Consider the following 20,206-nt stretch of genomic DNA (forward strand, 5'->3'; position numbering starts at 1 on the left):
ATTCTTTTGAATCTAACAACTTGGATTGTTTGGCAAGAGAGTTACTTCCTGTTTTGAATATAGTTATATGTAGTTATATATAGTTAAATATGTATATTACTCATTTAATCCTCTCATCAACTGTATGAATGGATTAATTATTTTTCCACTTATGTGTGGGGTAATATTGTACTGATTGGGCTATTTTTCCACTTAATATTAGGTGAATATTAACAGAGCCTAGAGAATAATAACCTATCTTAATCTTAGTGCTGTGGATGAATTTGAATCCATTTAAACCACATTAAATTCACACTTATTTTTCTTCATTGTACTTAGTTTAGTGAAGGAGGTCTCAGGAAGAGGAAATCATTAATAAATTCATACTTAGTAGATGTAAGAATAAATGAAGCATTAGAAATATACATGCAGTAAAGTGATTTATGATAGCATATATGATATATATATATATATATAATGGCTGCGGAGTTTGGGAGAACATGTATATAAATGAGACATACACAGATAAGACCTATTTTTATTACTACCAGGAAAACTAAACTAAACTGAACCAAACCAAACCAAACCAAACCAATCTGAACTATGTTTCCCAAGTCCTCTACAACCATCATTAAAAGATGGAAGAACCTATCTAGAGGGATTATGTGAGAATCAAATAAGATAGTTCACAAACAATTATATAATGTTGGCATTAAACACAATTATTTCATCTTATAATGATACCAAAGCAATATTTTATGTTGGTTTAGGAAAGTTTAGGTAGTTTAAAAATGCATTTTCTTTATTTTATTTTATTTTATTTTTTCTTTGGTTTCTGGTTTTTGGGACATACAGCGCTCAGGGGTTATTCCTGGCTCTATGCTCAGAAATTGCTCCTGGCTGCCTCAGGGGACCATATGGAATGCCGGTATTTGAACCACCCTCCTTCTGCATGTAAGGTAAATGCCTTACCTCCATGCTCTCTCTCCGGCCCCTAAAATGCATTTTCAAATAAGACTTTGAAGTCCGATAGCCATAATTTTTGCTTTGAAAATTTCTTATATGCTATTATACTTAGATCTTTTCCTTTCCCTAGTGTTATTCATTTTTCTTTTTACCCACATAAATTATTATATTAATAATCCTATATAAGAGTTCAGGGATTCCTAAATCTTCTTTTGTTCATTTATTTCCCTTAAAAAGCCATATTTTAGTAGTGTTGAGCCTTCCCTGTGGTGCTAGACTCCTCAGTGTCCTCAGACTCAAGGCAGTTGGATCAGAGATACTAAAATTTTAAAATTAGCAATCAAGTTGGATCATATCCATCTCTGATTGATTAATGAGCATATATAATGCTTGTTTTTAAAAATATTTTAATTTGAAGGGCGTTATTTTGAAATACCATTTTCCTCAAACTTATACTACATAAAAACTTTTATTTCTTGACTTCAAATGTTTGTTTTAAAACACACTCAGAAAAAAATGATAAAACCTATAAATTTTTTTGGTTTCAGTTTCTGATCACTAGTGATTGCTCAGACGTCACACCCAGCACTGTCTTCAGGTATCACTCCTAGCATGGTTTCAAAGCACTTGTTTTCCAGCAAGCAAGGGATGCACTCAGCTTTCTACCATGGATTGATCTTCCTTGCCCTTGTCTCTATAGTCTCTGGATATTAATACCATGCTATCTATTTTTTATATTCCACAAATGAGTACAATCATTCTATGTCTGTACTAGGAAACTTGCAGCAATGTGCAAAAGAGTAGAGTTAGGGCAGAGAAGGGACCGCTATGACAATGATAGTTGGGAATGTTCACTCTGGACAGAACAGGGTGCTAAAAAAGATAAAGTGATAGGCATGATTCCCCTTCAGAGAGAGAGAAGAAAAATATTTGCCACAGAGGCAGACAGGGGAGAAGGCAGAGGGGAGGATGGGAGAGAAACTGGGGACATTGGTGGAGGATAATGTGCACTTGCCAAGGTTGCTATACACTATATGACTGAAATTCAATCATAAAATTTATAACTGCTGTAAAAAACGACTGTATTATGAACAACCATGTAAACCACAATGTTTAAATAGATTAATTTTTAAAAAGGATGGATTGAACCCAGACCTATCAGTTTTAACTTGACTTTTTAACAGTATCAGTAATCAATGATGGTATATTAGTCCTTATAGACCCACCTAGGATAATTTCACCATCTCAAATTGGTCATTTAATCATTACTCCAAAATATCCATCAGCATGTTAGGAAACTCACTTGCAGGGATTTAAGTTATTTTGGAGGTGATTTTTCAGACTGTGATAACAGGTTATATAATAATATATTAAAGGTAAATTCTCTAGAGAGCTCAAGTTTGTTCATGCTGAGCATCTTTATAAAACCTGCTTCCTTACTCTTTAATAAACACAGGTGCAAAAAGCAGCATTAACTTAGCCACAGTCGTGCAACAGGAATGAATTAATCTTGAAAAAACCATATAGTCTGTCTGAAATTACTAACAGTTTCAATTCAGTGCTTATGTGGCAATTTGTTCCAGGAAAGGATGGAATCTAGATAATACATAGATAGAAATGATAGCTACCAGCAAGATAGAGATAGCATAGATTAGAAGATAGTGATTGTCTTTGTATATTCATATGAAGCTCATTTATAATTAAGGAAATAATCCAATTAAAATGCCTCTATCATTTCAACATATTTCACACCTAGTAAAAACTTAATTCATACCTCACTCGCAGTGTAATTTTTTCCCATGTCTGGAACTAAATTAATTTAGTCATTTCACAGTCAGAATTTCTGAATTAGCAAGTAATTGAATGTGAGATTTAAGGGAAATAACAGTGAAAATGCAGTAAAGACCTTAGTGGTTTCACGATGTTCTTCCTGGCATCTAAGAAAGTGTCATTTTATTTTGGTTTGCAAGGGCATGATAGCACAGAGCAGAGGAATTTACCACCTACTCAAAAAGATCATCATGCTCCAGAGGTTTTTTGCAGTTTTCTTAATGAAAGCAGTATAGACTGTATAAATTTTATAGATTCTACTCTCTGCTGATTGAAAATTTGGTGTCTTAAAGTCCTGTGCATATTCCAATGTTTCACTGTAAAAAATATTCGAACAACCATGTATGAACTAAAAAACTCTTGGACAATATAACTTCCTAACTACTACTGTCTTTATCAAATATATTTCTTTCAATAAATATTTTTTTAAATAAAGGCTAATGTCCACTTCTCAGGTTAGAACCACTCTGAACATCTTCCCAAGTGTCCCGTTTTCTTTTCCTTTTTTTCCCTCTCCTAGGACTGGAGCCAATGTACAGTGGGAAAGGCACTTGACTTCCCTGTGACTGACCTGGTTTCAATTCTTGGCATCATATATAGACCCAGAGTGTTCCCTGAACATAGATCCAGAATTAAACCATGGGTGCCACCAGTGTGACCAAAAAAATGTTATAATCTAGCAAAAAAGAAACAGTTGATTAAAATAGAAGCTTACCTGAGTCTTTAAAGAGTTGGAACAACAATGTTGAATTTTGAGCCTGAAGTCAGGAATTCAGCTCAAAGACAATGAGTGCATAAAATAAAAAATCTTTTTGCTACTGGTCAAAGACTGAAATAGGTGATGTAAGGTGCGATAGAAAGGATCACGAACCTAGAGCTAAGAAACTTTGCACCTTCCATGGATTTTTCTGTGATTTTAGAGGAGTTATTTACTTTACTGGAGCTCAATTTCTTTATCTGTTATATAGAAAGAATAACATTTTCCACCACTTCAAAGATATGTGTCTGTGAATAGAAATGAGGGGGTGGATGGTCTATAAAGACCTTCCTCAAGAGCGATCCCTTCAACACAAGAGAACAGAACTATTTTCTTAAGAAGTTTCCCCTACCTGTGTTTGAAACACTCAATGCCAACAAAGTTTTGGGAAAGGCTGGTCTGGACACTAAAATGTGTTAGCATTGATTTGGATGTGGTGACCAACAGGGCTCTGCTGAGAGTCTGATTCCTTCAAAATATTGTTATGTGGAGCCATGATATGATTTCAGAGCCTAATCAACAGGAACCAGAGAAAATTGTCTACATGAAGGTCTCCAGAGAAAAGGCCCCTCAGAGCAATCACAGATCATCTTTTTTGAGGATGAAGCAATTAGACTGCACACAGGGAAATAGTTTGTTATGTTGTGTAGGACAGAGAAGTAATTATGGCAATTTTTATATTTCCGTTCCTCCTAAAATTATCAACCTGTCATCTGAAAATGAGTAATGTGTTCAATTCATTACACTTTTTAATATTATTTATACTTGGGATGATTTTTTTAAAAAAATTTCTATATGTCATTTTAAAAATTGAGGAATGAGATAGAAAATGGGTGGGATGTGAAGAAGAAAATTAGGGAAAATTATTACAAAAGACATCTCAGAGCCCTTGAGCTTCAAGGTTTCTGAAGAAAATGTTGATCCTTTGATAAAGACCTTTAAATATCAGATTCTATGATGTTATATTTATCCCACTAAAAGATATGCCTAACACAGGCCTACTAAATTAATTCCTTACATAATGAATATATCCAACACTAGATACACTTCTATAATTATTCTCTTACATGTAGCTTGGCATGTATTTCAATTTTTAGAAGTATCTTTTTAACATAAATATATTCTATCATGCTTGCTCAGAAATGTAAAACAAAGCACACATAAATTGAATCATTTTGATCAAATTTCTTCACATAACCTAAAAAATGTTTAATCCTAACTTTGTATAAGGCTTTATACTTGTTACAGTGATTATTAAAACAAATAACATAATACCTTATATTTTACATTGACATTAACATTTTCTTTAAATAGAACTCAAAAATGACATAAGATATTGGGGCTGGAGTGATAGCTCATTTACCTTGGTATTTGCTTTGGGTATTTGCCTTGCATGCAGCCTACCCAAGTCCAGTACCTGGCATCCCTGATAGTCTCCCAAGCCTTTCAGTAGTAATTTCTGAGTGCAGAGTCAGAACTAACCCCTGAGCATCACAGGTTGTGACCACCTAAAAAAGTATAGTTAGGTTATATTGTGTTATTAAGTCATCCTGAAAGTTTTTGGAGTGCCACAACAGGCAATTATAACTTTTCTTCCTATTGTGATATATGTGCTAATTACAGTTCTTGAAAACAGTCTAGATATATTATGTTTATATACCAAAAGTGACAAACCTTTTCTTTTTTTTTTTTTAAATTTAAACACCATGGTTACAAGGTTGTTCATAATACAGTTTTTTGGTTTTTTTTTTTTTGGTGTGTGTGTGTGGCCCTGTTTTTGGGCCACACCCGGTGATGCTCAAGGGTTATTCCTGACTGTCAGAAAAGCAGTCAGAAATTTCTGCTGGTTTGGGGGACCATATGGGATTCTGGGGTTCGAACTGAATTTCATCCTGGGTCAGCTGCGTGCAAGGCAAATGCACTATCGCTCTGGCCCCATAATACAGTTTTTTTTAAAATAAAGTTGTTCATGATTGAGTTAGAGTCATACAATGTTCAACAAACTTCACCAGTGCTCATTTCCTCTGAGTATACCTAATTGAGCACAGAGCCAGAAATATTTCCAGAGAACAACCATGAGCTGTACCCCAAACAAAAAAGTATACAATACATGATGTAAGTTACTAAAATTCTAGTTTTATATTTTGCCTTAAATGAATCCAGTGTTTCTGATTTATCCATCACTCTCTCCTTCCCTTTCAATACCACTACTTTATGTTATAGTCTACATATAGTCCATTGCATATATATTGTTCTATATATACATATAGTCTAGACTTATAGTCTACCATTTTTTGTTCACTCCTTCGTATTGTTTCTTTAAGTAAAAATAAATAAAATATACATGTATTTGTGGGAATTATTTTGGTAGATATAATATCTTCTAGATTCAGTCATATAGTTAAAAGATTTATAAGTGTATCTGTTTATAGAAGAGTAGTATTCCATTGTGTGTGTATACACAAGTTCTTTTTGTTATCTATTGATACATACTTGGGTAGTATTCATCTGGTCAAAATGAATAAGCAAAGTCATAACTCAATGTAGAAGACTTTAGACTGGAGAGTTAAACTGACCCAGGTTCTATCCCTCACATTACATATTGTTCTTTACCCAAAACTAGGAGTGATCTCTGAGCACAGCTAGTATGATGTGTCCCCCAACTTTGGTGGCCCTGGAGGGAAATAGAAAGGGGTTAGGAAGAATGAATAAAGTGATTTTGGTGATGTGTTATCATATATGCATATAGGAAGGTAAACAACATATGATCTCATGTCTAGTATTATAAACAATAATCCAATTAAAATATAAATAATAAATATAAAATAAATTATTAATATACTGTGGTTAGTTACTAAAGTTCTGAGAGGTAACAAATGAATCATTATGGTACTGTTTCACTTACAAACTGGAGGTACAGAAGTTAACTGGGTAAAATAGTAAATATCAATAAGCTCAGTACAAACTCCAGTTTGGCATAGATACGTGGATATATAGAAAAAGAAGTATAATTATAAATGTAAAAATTATGCAAAGATATGTTCTTCCTGTAGTTGTCAATAGAAAGGATGAGAAAATATGAAACTACAGTATCAGTAACATTCAGCATTATAATCCTCATTATAAAAGAAGATTCAAGTTTAAAGGGAAGAGGATTTTTTTTCTTTTTAAATTAATAGCTTTATTTAAACACCTTGATTACAAACATGATTGTGGTTGGATTTCAGTCATGTAAAGAACACCCCCCCCTTCACCAGTACAACATTCCCATCATGGGAAGAGGTTTTTTTTAATAAGACTAGTAGTTGGTTATGAAATAGGGTAGAAAAAAATATGGTTGATCTCATAGTGCTGTGTAGTAAGAAATACTCATTAAATGCAACAAAAATAAATGACAGTGAAGGGAAACATGAAAGGAAACTTAAAGTAAAATGACAATGATTTAAATTTAGCAAAGAAATAAAACTTTTGCCTTGCATGCAGCCAACCTAGGTTCTATCGTCATGACCCATGTGGTTTCCCAGTAGTAGTCCCTGAGTCACAGCCAAGAATAGATATTAGTTAGTAACTTGTGTGTAGCACCGAACCAAACCAACCAACCAAACAAATAAATATAGTAATTATCTCAGATATAAAATAAATAAAGCATGTACAATAAATTAAATAAATAGTTGAGAAACCCCAAAAATTTTGTTGACAGAGAATTACATCTAAGCTATTTAAATATCGCTCATTTCAATATTTGATTCTTCATTCATCAAGATCTGACTGTAGATTTAAAGAGGGCTTATATTATGAGTCACATACACATTATTATTGTTATATATTATTATAAATATTACAATATTTCCTGACTTAATAAGTCAATGTTGATTTATTTGAACTCAATAGTCATTTATTTACTTAACATTTATTGATGATCTACTATGAAATGAAAACTTAAAAGTTCTGAGGATTACATTGTGTATAGCACAAATGAGGTAGCAGAACCCATGAAGTATAAATTATCTATAGACTAGAGAAGCAATATATAAGAAAACAGAGGTAGATAGAAAAGAGACATGATTCATAATTAATATGAAAAATTATTGACTAGAAGGACAGTATAGATAGCAAGTAAAGAGTTACTAGATTAGACCCAAGCTACAGTGGGTAAGAAATTTACTTTGCATGCAGCTGACCTGAGTTTGATCTCTTGAATCTTATATGGTCCCCAGAGTTATTCCTGAGTATACAGCCAGGAGTAACCCCTGAGGACTGCTGGGCATGCCCACCCCCGAAAAGAAAGAGTTACTAAATTATAAAGGTGGTCAGAAATTAAAATCTTGATAGAGTAACATTAAAAAAAGATGTTAATAAAGGTAATATCCCACACAATGTAGAGAAAGAACATTCCCTGAAGTAGAATTTTGTTTGGTTGAAAATGTCAGAAAATAAAAATTGGTGTGAATGAAGTGGTGGAATGGAGGGAGGAGTGACAAAAGATCTTTAAAATTATTAAAATGAACAAACTGAATGAAAAATGGATAATGCTTTCAACATTTATTTGAAAGTATTTATACAATTAGAATATACTGTAATATATTTTAGTTGATGTGGATATGGAAAATGAAGACATACTTTTATTCTTTTGGTTTTATCTTTATTATATAATTTAAAAATAGCAACATGGGCATGCTTGTTCTTAACATTTTTGGTTCTTTAGCACAGTGGTTCAAAGTAGAAAATTCAATGAGCTATGTCTGTGCCACTCACTGAAATGTTTTCCTAAGTAGTAGAAAAATTCACTAATTAGTGCCTGTTCATTTTATTATCTAATAGGATTCAGGACAGCATTTATGTAAAAGTTTTACATCTAAATATGATAAATTTAATATTTTCATGAACATCTTTAAGAACTATGTGCATTCCCTTAAATCTCCCAAATTTACACCACCATATCCTATATTTTCAAGACTCATACATGTACTTTTAATGATCTGTTTATGTTTTCATATATTTGCATTGACTTGTGTTAAAACAACTAGAATTAAAGTAAAACAAGACACTTACTAACATGTGATAAATAGCCTTCAGGGTACTTTAGATATAGGTACAATGATCTCATTTGAGAATATGATGTTTCCTTTTCAGCACAAGAGACCTTTGAATAGACAAAGATAAAAGTTCAGGTACTTAATTTCACGCTGGCCTCAATGAATTAATGTTATTAAAAATAACTTTCAAAAATGCATTCTTGATCTCCTTGTTCCTCAGGCCGTAGACTATAGGGTTCAGCATGGGGATGATCATGGAGTAGAACACAGATGCCACTTTGTCTGTGTCCATGGAATGGCTGGAACTAGGCTGCAAATACATGAAGATGACAGTCCCATAGAAGATAGAAACTGCGACAAAGTGGGAAGCACAGGTGGATAGAGCCTTCTGATACCCTGATGATGAATGCATCTTTAAAATAGTGATAAATATGAATGTGTAGGATGTCAAGATAACCAGGATAGCAAAAAAGATGTTGAAGCTCACCACGGAAGCAATAACCAGCTCACTTATACTTCTATCAGAGCAAGAGAGAACCAGCACTGCTGGGAAATCACAAAAAAAGTGATGGACCACATTGGACTTGCAAAAAGAGAGACTGAATGTATCCCCAATGTGAATAGAGACATTCAAAAAGCCACAGATGTAGGAGCCTGCTATAAAACCCACACAAACACATGTCGTCATGGTGCTGGTGTAATGTAAGGGTCTGCACACTGCTAAATAACGGTCGTAGGCCATTGAGGCCAAGAGGTAATTTTCCACAGTAGCAAATCCTCCGAAAAAGAACATTTGAGCAGCACAGGCATTATAGGAGATGACATTGTCATCTCTAAGCAATCCAGACATGACTGTGGGAGTAACAGCTGAAGAATAGCAGAAGTCCACCAGAGACAAGTTACTGAGGAAAAAGTACATCGGAGTATAGAGGCGAGAGTCCAACAAAATCAGCAGTATCATCCCCAAATTCCCAATCATAGTGGTGAAGTAGACGAGGGTGAACAGTATAAAGAGAGGAATTTTTAATTTGGGATCATCAGTTAGTCCGAGCAGGATAAATTCTGTCACTTCCGTCCTGTTCTTCATCAGTATTGAGATACACAAAATGATCTATGTTTTTATTGGAAGAAAGAACGTGTGGTAAAGAAAATTAGACTTAAATTTATATCTATAATTGTATTTTTTATCATTGCAGTAACTTGTTTACCAAGATTCAAAGATAAGATATCTGCCTCAAAATGTTTCTTTTTTTTTTAAATCATAATATATTTATTTAAGCACCATGGTTACACACATGTTTGTAGTTAGGTTTCAGTCATAAAAAGTATACCCTCTTTCATTAATGCAACCTTCCTGCCAACAATGTCCCTCATCTTCTTCCTTCCTCCACCCCCCCCCCCGCCTATCTTCGATACAGGCATTCTATTTCTCTCACTCACTACCATTGTCATGATAGTTGTTAGTGTATAATTATTTCTCCAATTTCACTCACCACTCTATGGTAAGCTTCATATTGTGGGCTGGCCCTTCCAGTCCTTATCTCTATTGTCTCTGGGTATTATTACTATACCGTCTTTTCTTTTTCTTTTCTTTTCTTTTTTGCCCTCATCCTGTCTTTTATTTTTCTTAAATACCACAGTGAATGAGACTATTCTGTGTCTATATTTCTTTTTATGACTTATTTCACATAGCATAATAGTTTCCATGTACATGCATGTATAGGACAATTTCATGATTTCATCTCTCCTGATGGCTGCATAGTATTTCATTGTGTATATGTACCACAGTTTCTTTAGCCACTCACCTGTTGTCAGGCATTTGGATTGTTTCCAAATTCTGGCTATTGTAAATAGAGCTGCAATGAGCATAGGTGTGCAGAGGGCATTTGTGTATTGTGTTTTTTGTACTCCTACTAGTAAAGTTGTTGGATCATATGGGAGCTCAATTTCCAGTTTTTTGAGGAATATACATATTGTTTGCCAGAAAGGCTGCATGGTTTATTTGTGCATAAATTTTACATATATCTATTTCTGAGACTAAATATTCAACATGAGTTAATCTCCAATCTTTTACTTGTGTAAGTTTGTGAACTGAGAATAGATATTTACCAATGGCTTGTCCAAAATGAATATATCTGTCAATTCAGATTTTCAAGTAATATTTCCAGTATTATTTTTCATATTTTGCCTATGTTGTGATCATCTATCCAGAGATGCTCTAACATCTTAAATATAATTATTTTAATATTTTAAAGACTTACATAATTCATCACTTATTCATTTCAGTTAAAATTGTAGAAGCAATTGAGTAATTTTTTGTTTAAAGTAATAATTATTTGACAATCATATTTTGAATCAAAGTCAACCTTTGAAGCCATTCTGAGAAATTATCTTCAATTTTGGTCTTGAATAAATTAAAATAAAATAGAATATTACTTCAGTCATTGTCTTTACTGCCCACTTTCAGTGTTTGGAATTTTGCAGGGCAGTACCTAAGAGATTGTGTGTAGTGGATATAGTATCATAATAGCAACCCCTAGTTGTGGTGTGACCCAAATTTCAAGAACAACCAGAGCTGTTTGGAAGAGAAGACAAATAAATTGCTACAGAATTTGGGTGTGAGTTGTGGTGCTTAGTTATTCATCCAAACATTTCTAACTATCTGCCCAAATTCCAATTTAGTTCAGTTTTCCATCTCCAACATAAGACAAAAAATTAGAATTACTTTGCAGTATTATAAAATAATAATATTTATTATATAAAAAGAATATATTTCATGTTTCAAAATGTTGGTATGTGGCACTGTAAGATGTTCACTAGCTTTAATGTTAGGAGGAAATGTTTGACTTACATGTGGCTGACCCAGGTTCTAACCCCAGCACCCCAAACTTATCGGACTGCCAGAAATGATTTTTGAATGCAGAGCCAGGAGTAACTTCTGAGCACCACCGGGTATGGCCCCCAAACAAACAAACAAACAAAAACAACCTTTCAAAAACAAACAACCTTTCAAAAACAAACAACCAACAAACAAAAAAATCACAAAAACTGTAGTGGAATCTTATATAAGAACAATATTTTAAGTGTTGTTCTTTAAATGAAAAGCCTTTGGATGGTCATTCATCTCCATCTACTTCCTAACAACTTTTTCCTCACTTCTGCAACTGCTTCACAAGTCTTTCCCATATTGACATTATTATTTTTTTTTCTTCTAAAAGTTTTTTATCTTTATTTAAACACCGTGATTACAAACATGATTATAGTTGTATGATTACAGTCATGTAAAAAACACCCCCCTTCACCAGTGCAACATTCCCACCACCAATTTCCCAGATCTCCCTCCTCCCCACCCCCCTACACCTGTACTCGAGACAGGCTTTCTACTTCCCTCATTCATTCACATTGTTACACTGAAAACTATCATATTAACATTATTATATTGTAGACTTTACCATGTTACATACCAGAAAGCATGAAAAGGATTATATATTAGTAAGAGGTAGGCAGTATTATTATTATTATTATTATTATTTTGCCATGGAAAATGATTATAATTTACTAGATGCTCTAAAAGCATGACTCATATAAATGTCAAGATTCATGAGTTAAACTATCTTTGAATTGTATCGAGTATCATTGTATTAAGTCAGTCATGTGTGGAAGTGCTAGTAATAACATGTATGAGATTATAGAAAAATAGAAACACAGTTTGACAGTTTGGAAATGTTCAGTTATATTAAGACACCTTTGTTATTTAAAGATTCTGGAACATTTCTATTTTTTTTATTCTTTTTTGCTTTAGCTCTGATAAAAGAATACATTTAGTAAACAAGATTAAAACGATCATTTAAGAAGGCTATTTAACTTTGCTTTTCATTCAGAAAGCAATACATCTTATAGGCATAATATAGCAATAGGCAAAGTAAAATTTTATTGATGAAGGATATTTAAGATATTTGTTTCAAATAAAGTTTAGCTGCTCCACAGATATTTTTTATGAATTATACTTCTTAATAAAACAGTTTCTAAATTGACTTACCTGGATGAGAAGAGCTGATTTAAATTATTGACTGAAAATTTAGAATAACAGCTATGAAATAATGCAAGAACATTATTAGATGATCCTTTTAAGGTAGCGTTGAGATAAATTCATAATCTCTAAAGTTGGGGAAAATAATTGCAAGACAATCATCCCAGATCAACTCTTGAATCTGCTGTGCCTATTTCCAGTGCCACCATAGGAGTTACCACTCTTTCTTATTTGCAAAAGAAACATAATGCTACCCTTCTTAAGTAATTCATGGATATTATGTTAACACAGATATTGTGTTAAAGATAAATATCAGGCAAGTTCTGGACATTTTTTTATCTGAGGAGTTATTATTTCAGTATAGATCAACAAAAATTTTATTTGAGCTGAGGGTTCCTCAACAGGATGGAAGGTGCAGAGCATAGCAAACCCTCAGTTTGGGATAGAACTCTGTGCACTAACAAGCTTTATTATTCACATAAAGAAATACTAGAGAGATTCAAACTTATAGGTTGAGCATGGAGAATTATGTAACATTGAGCAAGACTGTCTGTTTGCAGCTTAATGCATGGGGACTTGGAGAGAATTCCAATGACTTGGAGAGCTCTGAGAATTTCCCAGTGAGAGCATGTACTGCACCTCATTTCACTTTCCCAGAAAAATAGTCATTAAATAGTCTATGGGGACTAAGTTGACTATTGTATTATAAACATATACCTTTATAGTAATTTTTATTTATTTATTTTAAAATTTTGTTTTATATAAGTGACATTTAGAATTATTCATAATTTTATCACATCATTCCAAGAATTGTATAAAATATATGTGATGTCAAATTAAGGTTATCATTAACAAGGTCCTATTACAATTTTTCCACAGTTACATAATTGTTTCTGCATTGTGTTTTTGGGTCCCTAGGGTATATTTCTTTTTGTTTTGTTTTGTTTTGTTTTGTTTTCAATTATTTTTATTGGCAAAAAAAGCAAGAATAAACAAATGAAACTACTTCACAAAAAATGTTTCTACATAAACTTTTTAAAAATTAAAAGGTATCCTTAACCTTTACTGAATTGGAGGTATATTTACACACAATACACTAGATAAAGGGTTAATATTCAAGGTATATAAATTATAAGAACAAATAACAAAATATCTAATAAATTTATCAAAAAATGTGGAGAAAAGAATGAACAGACACAACTTTTTTTGTTTTGTTTTTTGTTTTTAGTTTCTTTTCTTTTTTTATTTATATATTTTATTTAAACACCTTGATTACATACATGATTGTGTTTGGGCTTCAGTCATGTAAAGAACACCACCCATCACCAGTGCAACATTCCCATCACCAATGTCCCAAATCTCCCTCCTCCCCACCCGAACCCCGCCTGTACTCTAGACAGGCTTTTCATTTCCCTCATACATTCTCATTATTAGGACAGTTCAAAATGTAGTTATTTCTCTAACTAAACTCATCACTCTTTGTGGTGAGCTTCCTGAGGTGAGCTGGAACTTCCAGCTCTTTTCTCTTTTGTGTCTGAAAATTATTATTGCAAGAATGTCTTTCATTTTTCTTAAAGCCCATAGATGAGTGAGACCATTCTGCGTTTTTCTCTCTCTCTCTGACTTATTTCACTCAGCATAATAGATTCCATGTACATCCATGTATAGGAAAATTTCATGATTTCATCTCTCCTGACAACTGCATAATATTCCATTGTGTATATGTACCACAGTTTCTTTAGTCATTCGTCGAACAGACACATCTTTAAAGAAGAAATGCAGAGAGCCTGCTGGCATATAAAATGTATTTATCCTCACTTATTATCAAGAAAATCTGTATTAAGTCAATAGTGAGATATTCTCATGCCAGTGAAAATTGTATATATTAATAAGACTAGAAACAACTTATATTGATGAGGAGGTTGTGAAAAAAATGTTTCTCATTTATTGCTAGTGGAATAATTATATGGTTCTATTCCTTTGAAAAACAATAAGCATATTCATCAAAAATGTGAGAATAGTGTGTCAATATGACCCAACAATTCCCAATCTTGGCATCTACACCTAAGGCACAAAAACGCACATTCAAAAAAAAAAAGCACAATTTTGTTACTTCTAACAGTTAGCAAACTATTTAGAAGCTACAATCAACCAGAATGCTTAATGTCAAATGATTGTATAAAGGTGTGCTCTCCTTCACATGAAATATTATGCATTCACAAGTAAAGATGAAATCATGTTATTTTCAACCACTATTCACAACTTGGATGAAATTGAAGGAAAACATATCAACTAAAGTAAAAAAGACAAATATTGGCTGTTATTAGTTACATGTTATATAAAATAACATAACAAGTGAATAAAAGGTATCAGAGGTGGGCAAACACTCAGTCTGAGATTAAAGATATGGAAAGGCCAAAAAAGTAGACAAGTGGAGGGCTGTGTAAAAAGAGGCAGTCTGGAAGTGACACAGCAGTGAGGGTCAGGGCTTTGGGTGGGTCATTGAGATAGAGATAAAATAGTTGTATATATCTGAGCTAGTGGAACCAGTTCCACTACTATAAACAGAGGAGCCAAACAACAATAATTACATTTATAAATCTATCTCTGAAGGAGGTGAAATAGGTGACTAGAGGGAATCTGGGGACTTTGGTAGAGTGATGCTGACACTCATAATAGAACTGAAATTAGAATGATGCATGCCTGAAACTATAGTTGACAGCTTTGCAAGTCATGTTGTCTAACAACAATAACAATAACAACAACAAAACTTCTTGCAAGGACACAGAGATAATATAGGAGCTAGGGTGCGTGCCTTGCATACTACTAACCTTATTTGAATCCCAGACTTGGCCTATAGTTCCTCAAGCACCAATCAGGAATTAGTACTAAGCATTGAGCCAAGAATAGTCTTTAAACACTGTTGTGGCCCAAAATTCTAACACATAAACAAAAATATAAAAATTTTTGTGTTGGAGCATATAGTTGATACAAAAAAACTGGAACCAAGAAAGAAAAGAGAAGACAACCTCATCACCCCTCACTTAGCATTCATGTTACTAAACTTGTTTTACTGAGTTGACCATGTCCTCCGAAATCCAGAATCTTTGGGAATCCTCTTGCTCTTGCCAAAGTTGGGAAAACACAGTCCCCAGACACCTGAGACTGGTTACACCATTTGTTTCTCAAAACAGTTTTAAATCTGGCTTCCTTTAATTCAGCTCAGCCCAACTTTCATTTTCAGTTACTTCATATTCCTGTTGTTTTACAGTATGAAAAAGCATTATTCTTGTTTCTTAGCAGGTAGCTTAGTTTTTAGCTTTCTTTTTTACATTAAGAAAATTACTGCTGGGCCTGGAGAGATAGCACAGCGGCGTTTGCCTTGCAAGCAGCCGATCCAGGACCAAAGGTGGTTGGTTCGAATCCTGGTGTCCCATATGGTCCCCAGTGCCTGCCAGGAGCTATTCCTGAGCAGACAGCCAGGAGTAACCCCTGAGCACCGCCGGGTGTGGCCCAAAAACAAAAATAAAAACAAAACAAACAAAAAAGAAAATTACTGTTCTTTTATTTGATTTATTTTTTCCAATTTCCAGAATTTTATTCCTCCACATTTCTGCTTTTGTTTAGACTTTAAAAATTCTTTGAATTTTTGAATTGAATCATTGAGTGAAGTTTCAAGACAGCTCATGTATAAGCAAGTATTCATTAATATTCCTGTAAAAAGGGATTTCAGTTCTTTCTTCAGCTATATTTTGTCTTTTATTTTATAATGTAGTGGTCTTAAAATACATTTATTAGCTATAAGTCTCTCATTTCTAAGACTTTTAAAAATCTTTAAATTTGGTCTTTCCTGAACTCTGGAAGCTCTCCTCAGAGCCCTGGGAAGCGAACCCCAAAGAAACTACATTCGGAAGCTACCCAGCGAGCCAGTGAGTGAGTGAGAAATGGCTGCATGTGGGGGTTTCCAGGCAGAGTGCTGATTGCTCTACCTGCAGAGTCTCCACCGGGCTGTGCTTCTTCTGAGGAACTGAGCACCAGAAGGGAGCCCTGTCCTACCCTTCTCTGTCTTTCCTGAACTCTGGAAGCTCTCCTCAGAACCCTGGGAAGCGAACCCCAAAGAAACTACATTTGGAAGCTACCCAGCGAACCAGAAACTGAGCACCTGAAGGGAGCCCTGTCCTACTCTTCTCTGTCTTTCCTGAACTCTGGAAGCTCTCCTCAGAGCCCTGGGAAGCGAACCCCAAAGAAACTACATTCGGGAGCTACCCAGCGAGCCAGTGAGTGAGTAAGAAATGGCTGGATGTGGGGGTTTCCAGGCAGAGTGCTGATTGCTCTACCTGCAGAGTCTCCACCTGGCTGTGCTTCTTCTGAGGAAACTGAGCACCGGAAGGGAGCCCTGTCCTACCCTTCTCTGTCTTTCCTGAACTCTGGAAGCTCTCCTCAGAGCCCTGGGAAGCGAACCCCAAAGAAACTACATTCGGAAGCTACCCAGCGAGCCAGTGACTCTCCTCAGAGTCCTGGGAAGTGAACCCAAAAAATACAGCATTCTGAAGCTGCCCAGCGAGCGAGTGAAAACTACGCCTGACCAGTGGGACCCGACTGTGAAAAACTGTGAGTGCTGCCTGTGTGTGTCTCTCTGCTATCCTGTTGCGTGAACCTCCTGAGAATGGGCTGAAAAGAGGCTCAGGAAGGCACTTAGCTCCACTTCGCTACGCAGCCGTGCGCTCTTTCTAAAAAAAGAACACCATCACAAGAAGAAAAAAACCACACTAAGAACTGTGCTGGATCACAGAAGCAAGAATTTCTCTCCAGACTGTCTTCTCTGCTGCATGCTTGGGCCTAAGATTTGATCCTGTGTGAGGCTTCATCCACGGAGGACTCCCCTACCTTGGAGGCAAGTCGGCCCATCCAGAAAGGGCGGAGCCAGAGAAGTGTGTTGCCTGCATCATATAACCAATGAATACCACCAAAACACGTAGAAAAACCCACAATACAAGTGTGACAATGGGGAAACAACGCAGGCCAGCATCAGACATAGAGAATGAAGATGACAATTCTGATGACCAGTTAACGACCAACCAACTAATCAATCTCTCAGATAAGGACTTTAGAGTAGCAATATGGAATATACTCAAAGAACTCAAAGAAACCATGAATAGAATAGAACAGAACACTAATAAGAATCAAGAAAATATGAAGACAGAAATCACAAAACTCCAAACTGAAATAACATGTCAAATAACAGGCCTGAAAAAATCAGTAAACGAAGTGAATGACAAAATGGATAAGCTCTGGGACAGGGTATCAGAAGCTGAGAATAGACTTGGTGCTGTGGAAGATGAGATACATAACAATTCCATACAACAGGGGAGATTGGGAAAAAAAACTTAAAACAAATGAACAGACAATGGAAAAATTAGTCAAAGAATGGGAACAGATGAAAATAGAGGTCTATGATAAGATCAACAGAAACAACTTAAGAATCATTGGAGTCCCAGAGACCCAGGAAGAAAATTTCCAGGAAGAATCAACGGTCAAAAATATCATTAAAGAGAAACTTCCAGAGCTAAAGAATATATGTGATCAAATGCTGCATGCTCGAAGAGTACCAACCAAAAGAGACCCAACAAAAACCACCCCAAGACACATCCTAGTCACAATGACAAATCCCACAGATAGAGACAGAATTCTGAAAACAGCAAGATCAAAAGGGGAAATTACATTCAAGCAAGCATCCTTGAGATTTACAGCAGACCTGTCACCAGAAACACTAAATGCCAGAAAGCAGTGGTGGGATATTGTGACAAGACTGAATGAAATGAATGCTTCACCTAGAATACTGTACCCAGCAAAACTCACTTTCCGGTTTGACGGAAGAATACATGGTTTCACAGACAAAAAACAGCTCAGAAACTTTACAGACTCAAAACCAGTCTTAAGAGAAAAACTGAAAGACCTAATCTAAGACAAGACTGACCAAAAGACACACCAAATTTCGATATAAAGATGGCATTAAATCCCAGGACAATTCTTTCTCTCAACGTCAATGGACTAAATGCACCAGTTAAGAGACACAGAGTGGCTAAATGGATCAAAAAACTCAATCCAACCTTCTGCTGCCTACAAGAAACACACCTGAATAATCAGAACAAACATAGACTCAAAATAAAAGGCTGGAGAAAAGTTATCCAAGCAAACAACACCCATAAAAAAGCTGGAGTGGCCATACTAATATCAGATAATGCAAACTTTATACTCAGGAAGGTTGTAAGGGACAAAGATGGACATTTTATATTAATCAAGGGGTATGTAGAGCAGGAAGAAATAACTCTCCTAAACATATATGCACCAAATGAGGGGCCAGCAAAATATTTAAAACAACTGTTGACAAATCTGAAAAACAATATCAATAACAACACAATAATTGTGGGGGACCTCAACACTGCTTTGTCAACACTGGATAGGTCAACCAGACTGAAACCCAACAAGAATATACTAGACCTGAGGAGAGAAATGGAAGAAAGAGGCCTAGTGGATATATATAGGACACTCCATCCCCAGAAACCTGGATACACATTCTTCTCCAATGTACATGGGACATTCTCCAGGATAGACTACATGCTGGCACATAAAACATACCTCCATAATATCAAGAGGATAGAAATTTTGCAGACTACCTTCGCTGACCACAAGGCTCTGAAATTATTTGTGAATTCCAAAGGGACTCAGAAGAAAAACTTTAACACCTGGAAGTTAAACAGCCTCATACTCAATAACCAGTGGGTCCGAGATGAAATCAAGAAGGAAATCAAAAGGTTCCTGGAAACAAATGACAATAAAGACACAAACTATCAGAACTTATGGGACACAGCAAAAGCAGTACTGAGAGGAAAATTTATAGCTTTGCAAGCACACATCAGGAAGGAAGAAGGAGCTTACCTGAGTAGCTTAATGATACAGCTAATAGAACTAGAAAGTACTCAACAAAAGGACCCAAAAATAGGAAGACAGAAGGAAATAACAAAGCTGAGAGCAGAAATCAACGAAGTGGAAACCCAAAAAACAATCCGAAAGATCAACGAAAGCAGAAGTTGGTTCTTCGAAAAAATAAACAAGATTGATAGACCACTGGCAAACCTAACAAAGAAAGAGAGAGAGAGAAACTTGATAACTCGTATTAGGAATGAAAAAGGAGAGATCACTACTGATATGACAGAGATTCAAAGGGTAATCAGAAACTACTTTGAAAAACTCTATGCCACTAAAAATGAGAACCTGGAAGAAATGGATAAATTCTTGGACTCTTATAATCTTCCACGGTTGAAAGAAGAGGATGTAGCATATCTAAACACCCCCATCACCATTGATGAAATAAAAATGGTAATCAAAAGTCTGCCCAAAAACAAAAGCCCAGGCCCAGATGGATTCACTAATGAATTCTATCAAACTTTCCAAGAGGAACTACTACCAATCCTGGCAAGACTCTTTCATGAAATTGAACAAGTGGAAACACTCCCAAATAGCTTTTATGAAGCCAACATCACCTTGATACCTAAACCAGACAGAGATGCTACGAAAAAAGAAAATTACAGACCAATATCGCTGATG

General features: G+C 35.0%; 2 protein-coding genes across 2 annotated transcripts in view; both read right to left on the reverse strand.

Moving 5' to 3' along the window:
- Positions 1 to 20,206, reverse strand: part of SSRP1 (structure specific recognition protein 1) — a 1,220,984-nt gene that overhangs the window by 1,133,277 nt on the left and 67,501 nt on the right. The window lies entirely within an intron of this gene.
- Positions 8,714 to 9,655, reverse strand: LOC126018722 (olfactory receptor 5B3-like). The gene has a single exon (XM_049780818.1). The coding sequence runs from the start codon at positions 9,653 to 9,655 to the stop codon at positions 8,714 to 8,716; it is 942 nt and encodes a 313-aa protein (XP_049636775.1).

The sequence above is a fragment of the Suncus etruscus genome, chromosome 9, assembly GCF_024139225.1.
Source record: "Suncus etruscus isolate mSunEtr1 chromosome 9, mSunEtr1.pri.cur, whole genome shotgun sequence".
NCBI classification, from domain to species: Eukaryota; Metazoa; Chordata; class Mammalia; order Eulipotyphla; family Soricidae; genus Suncus; species Suncus etruscus.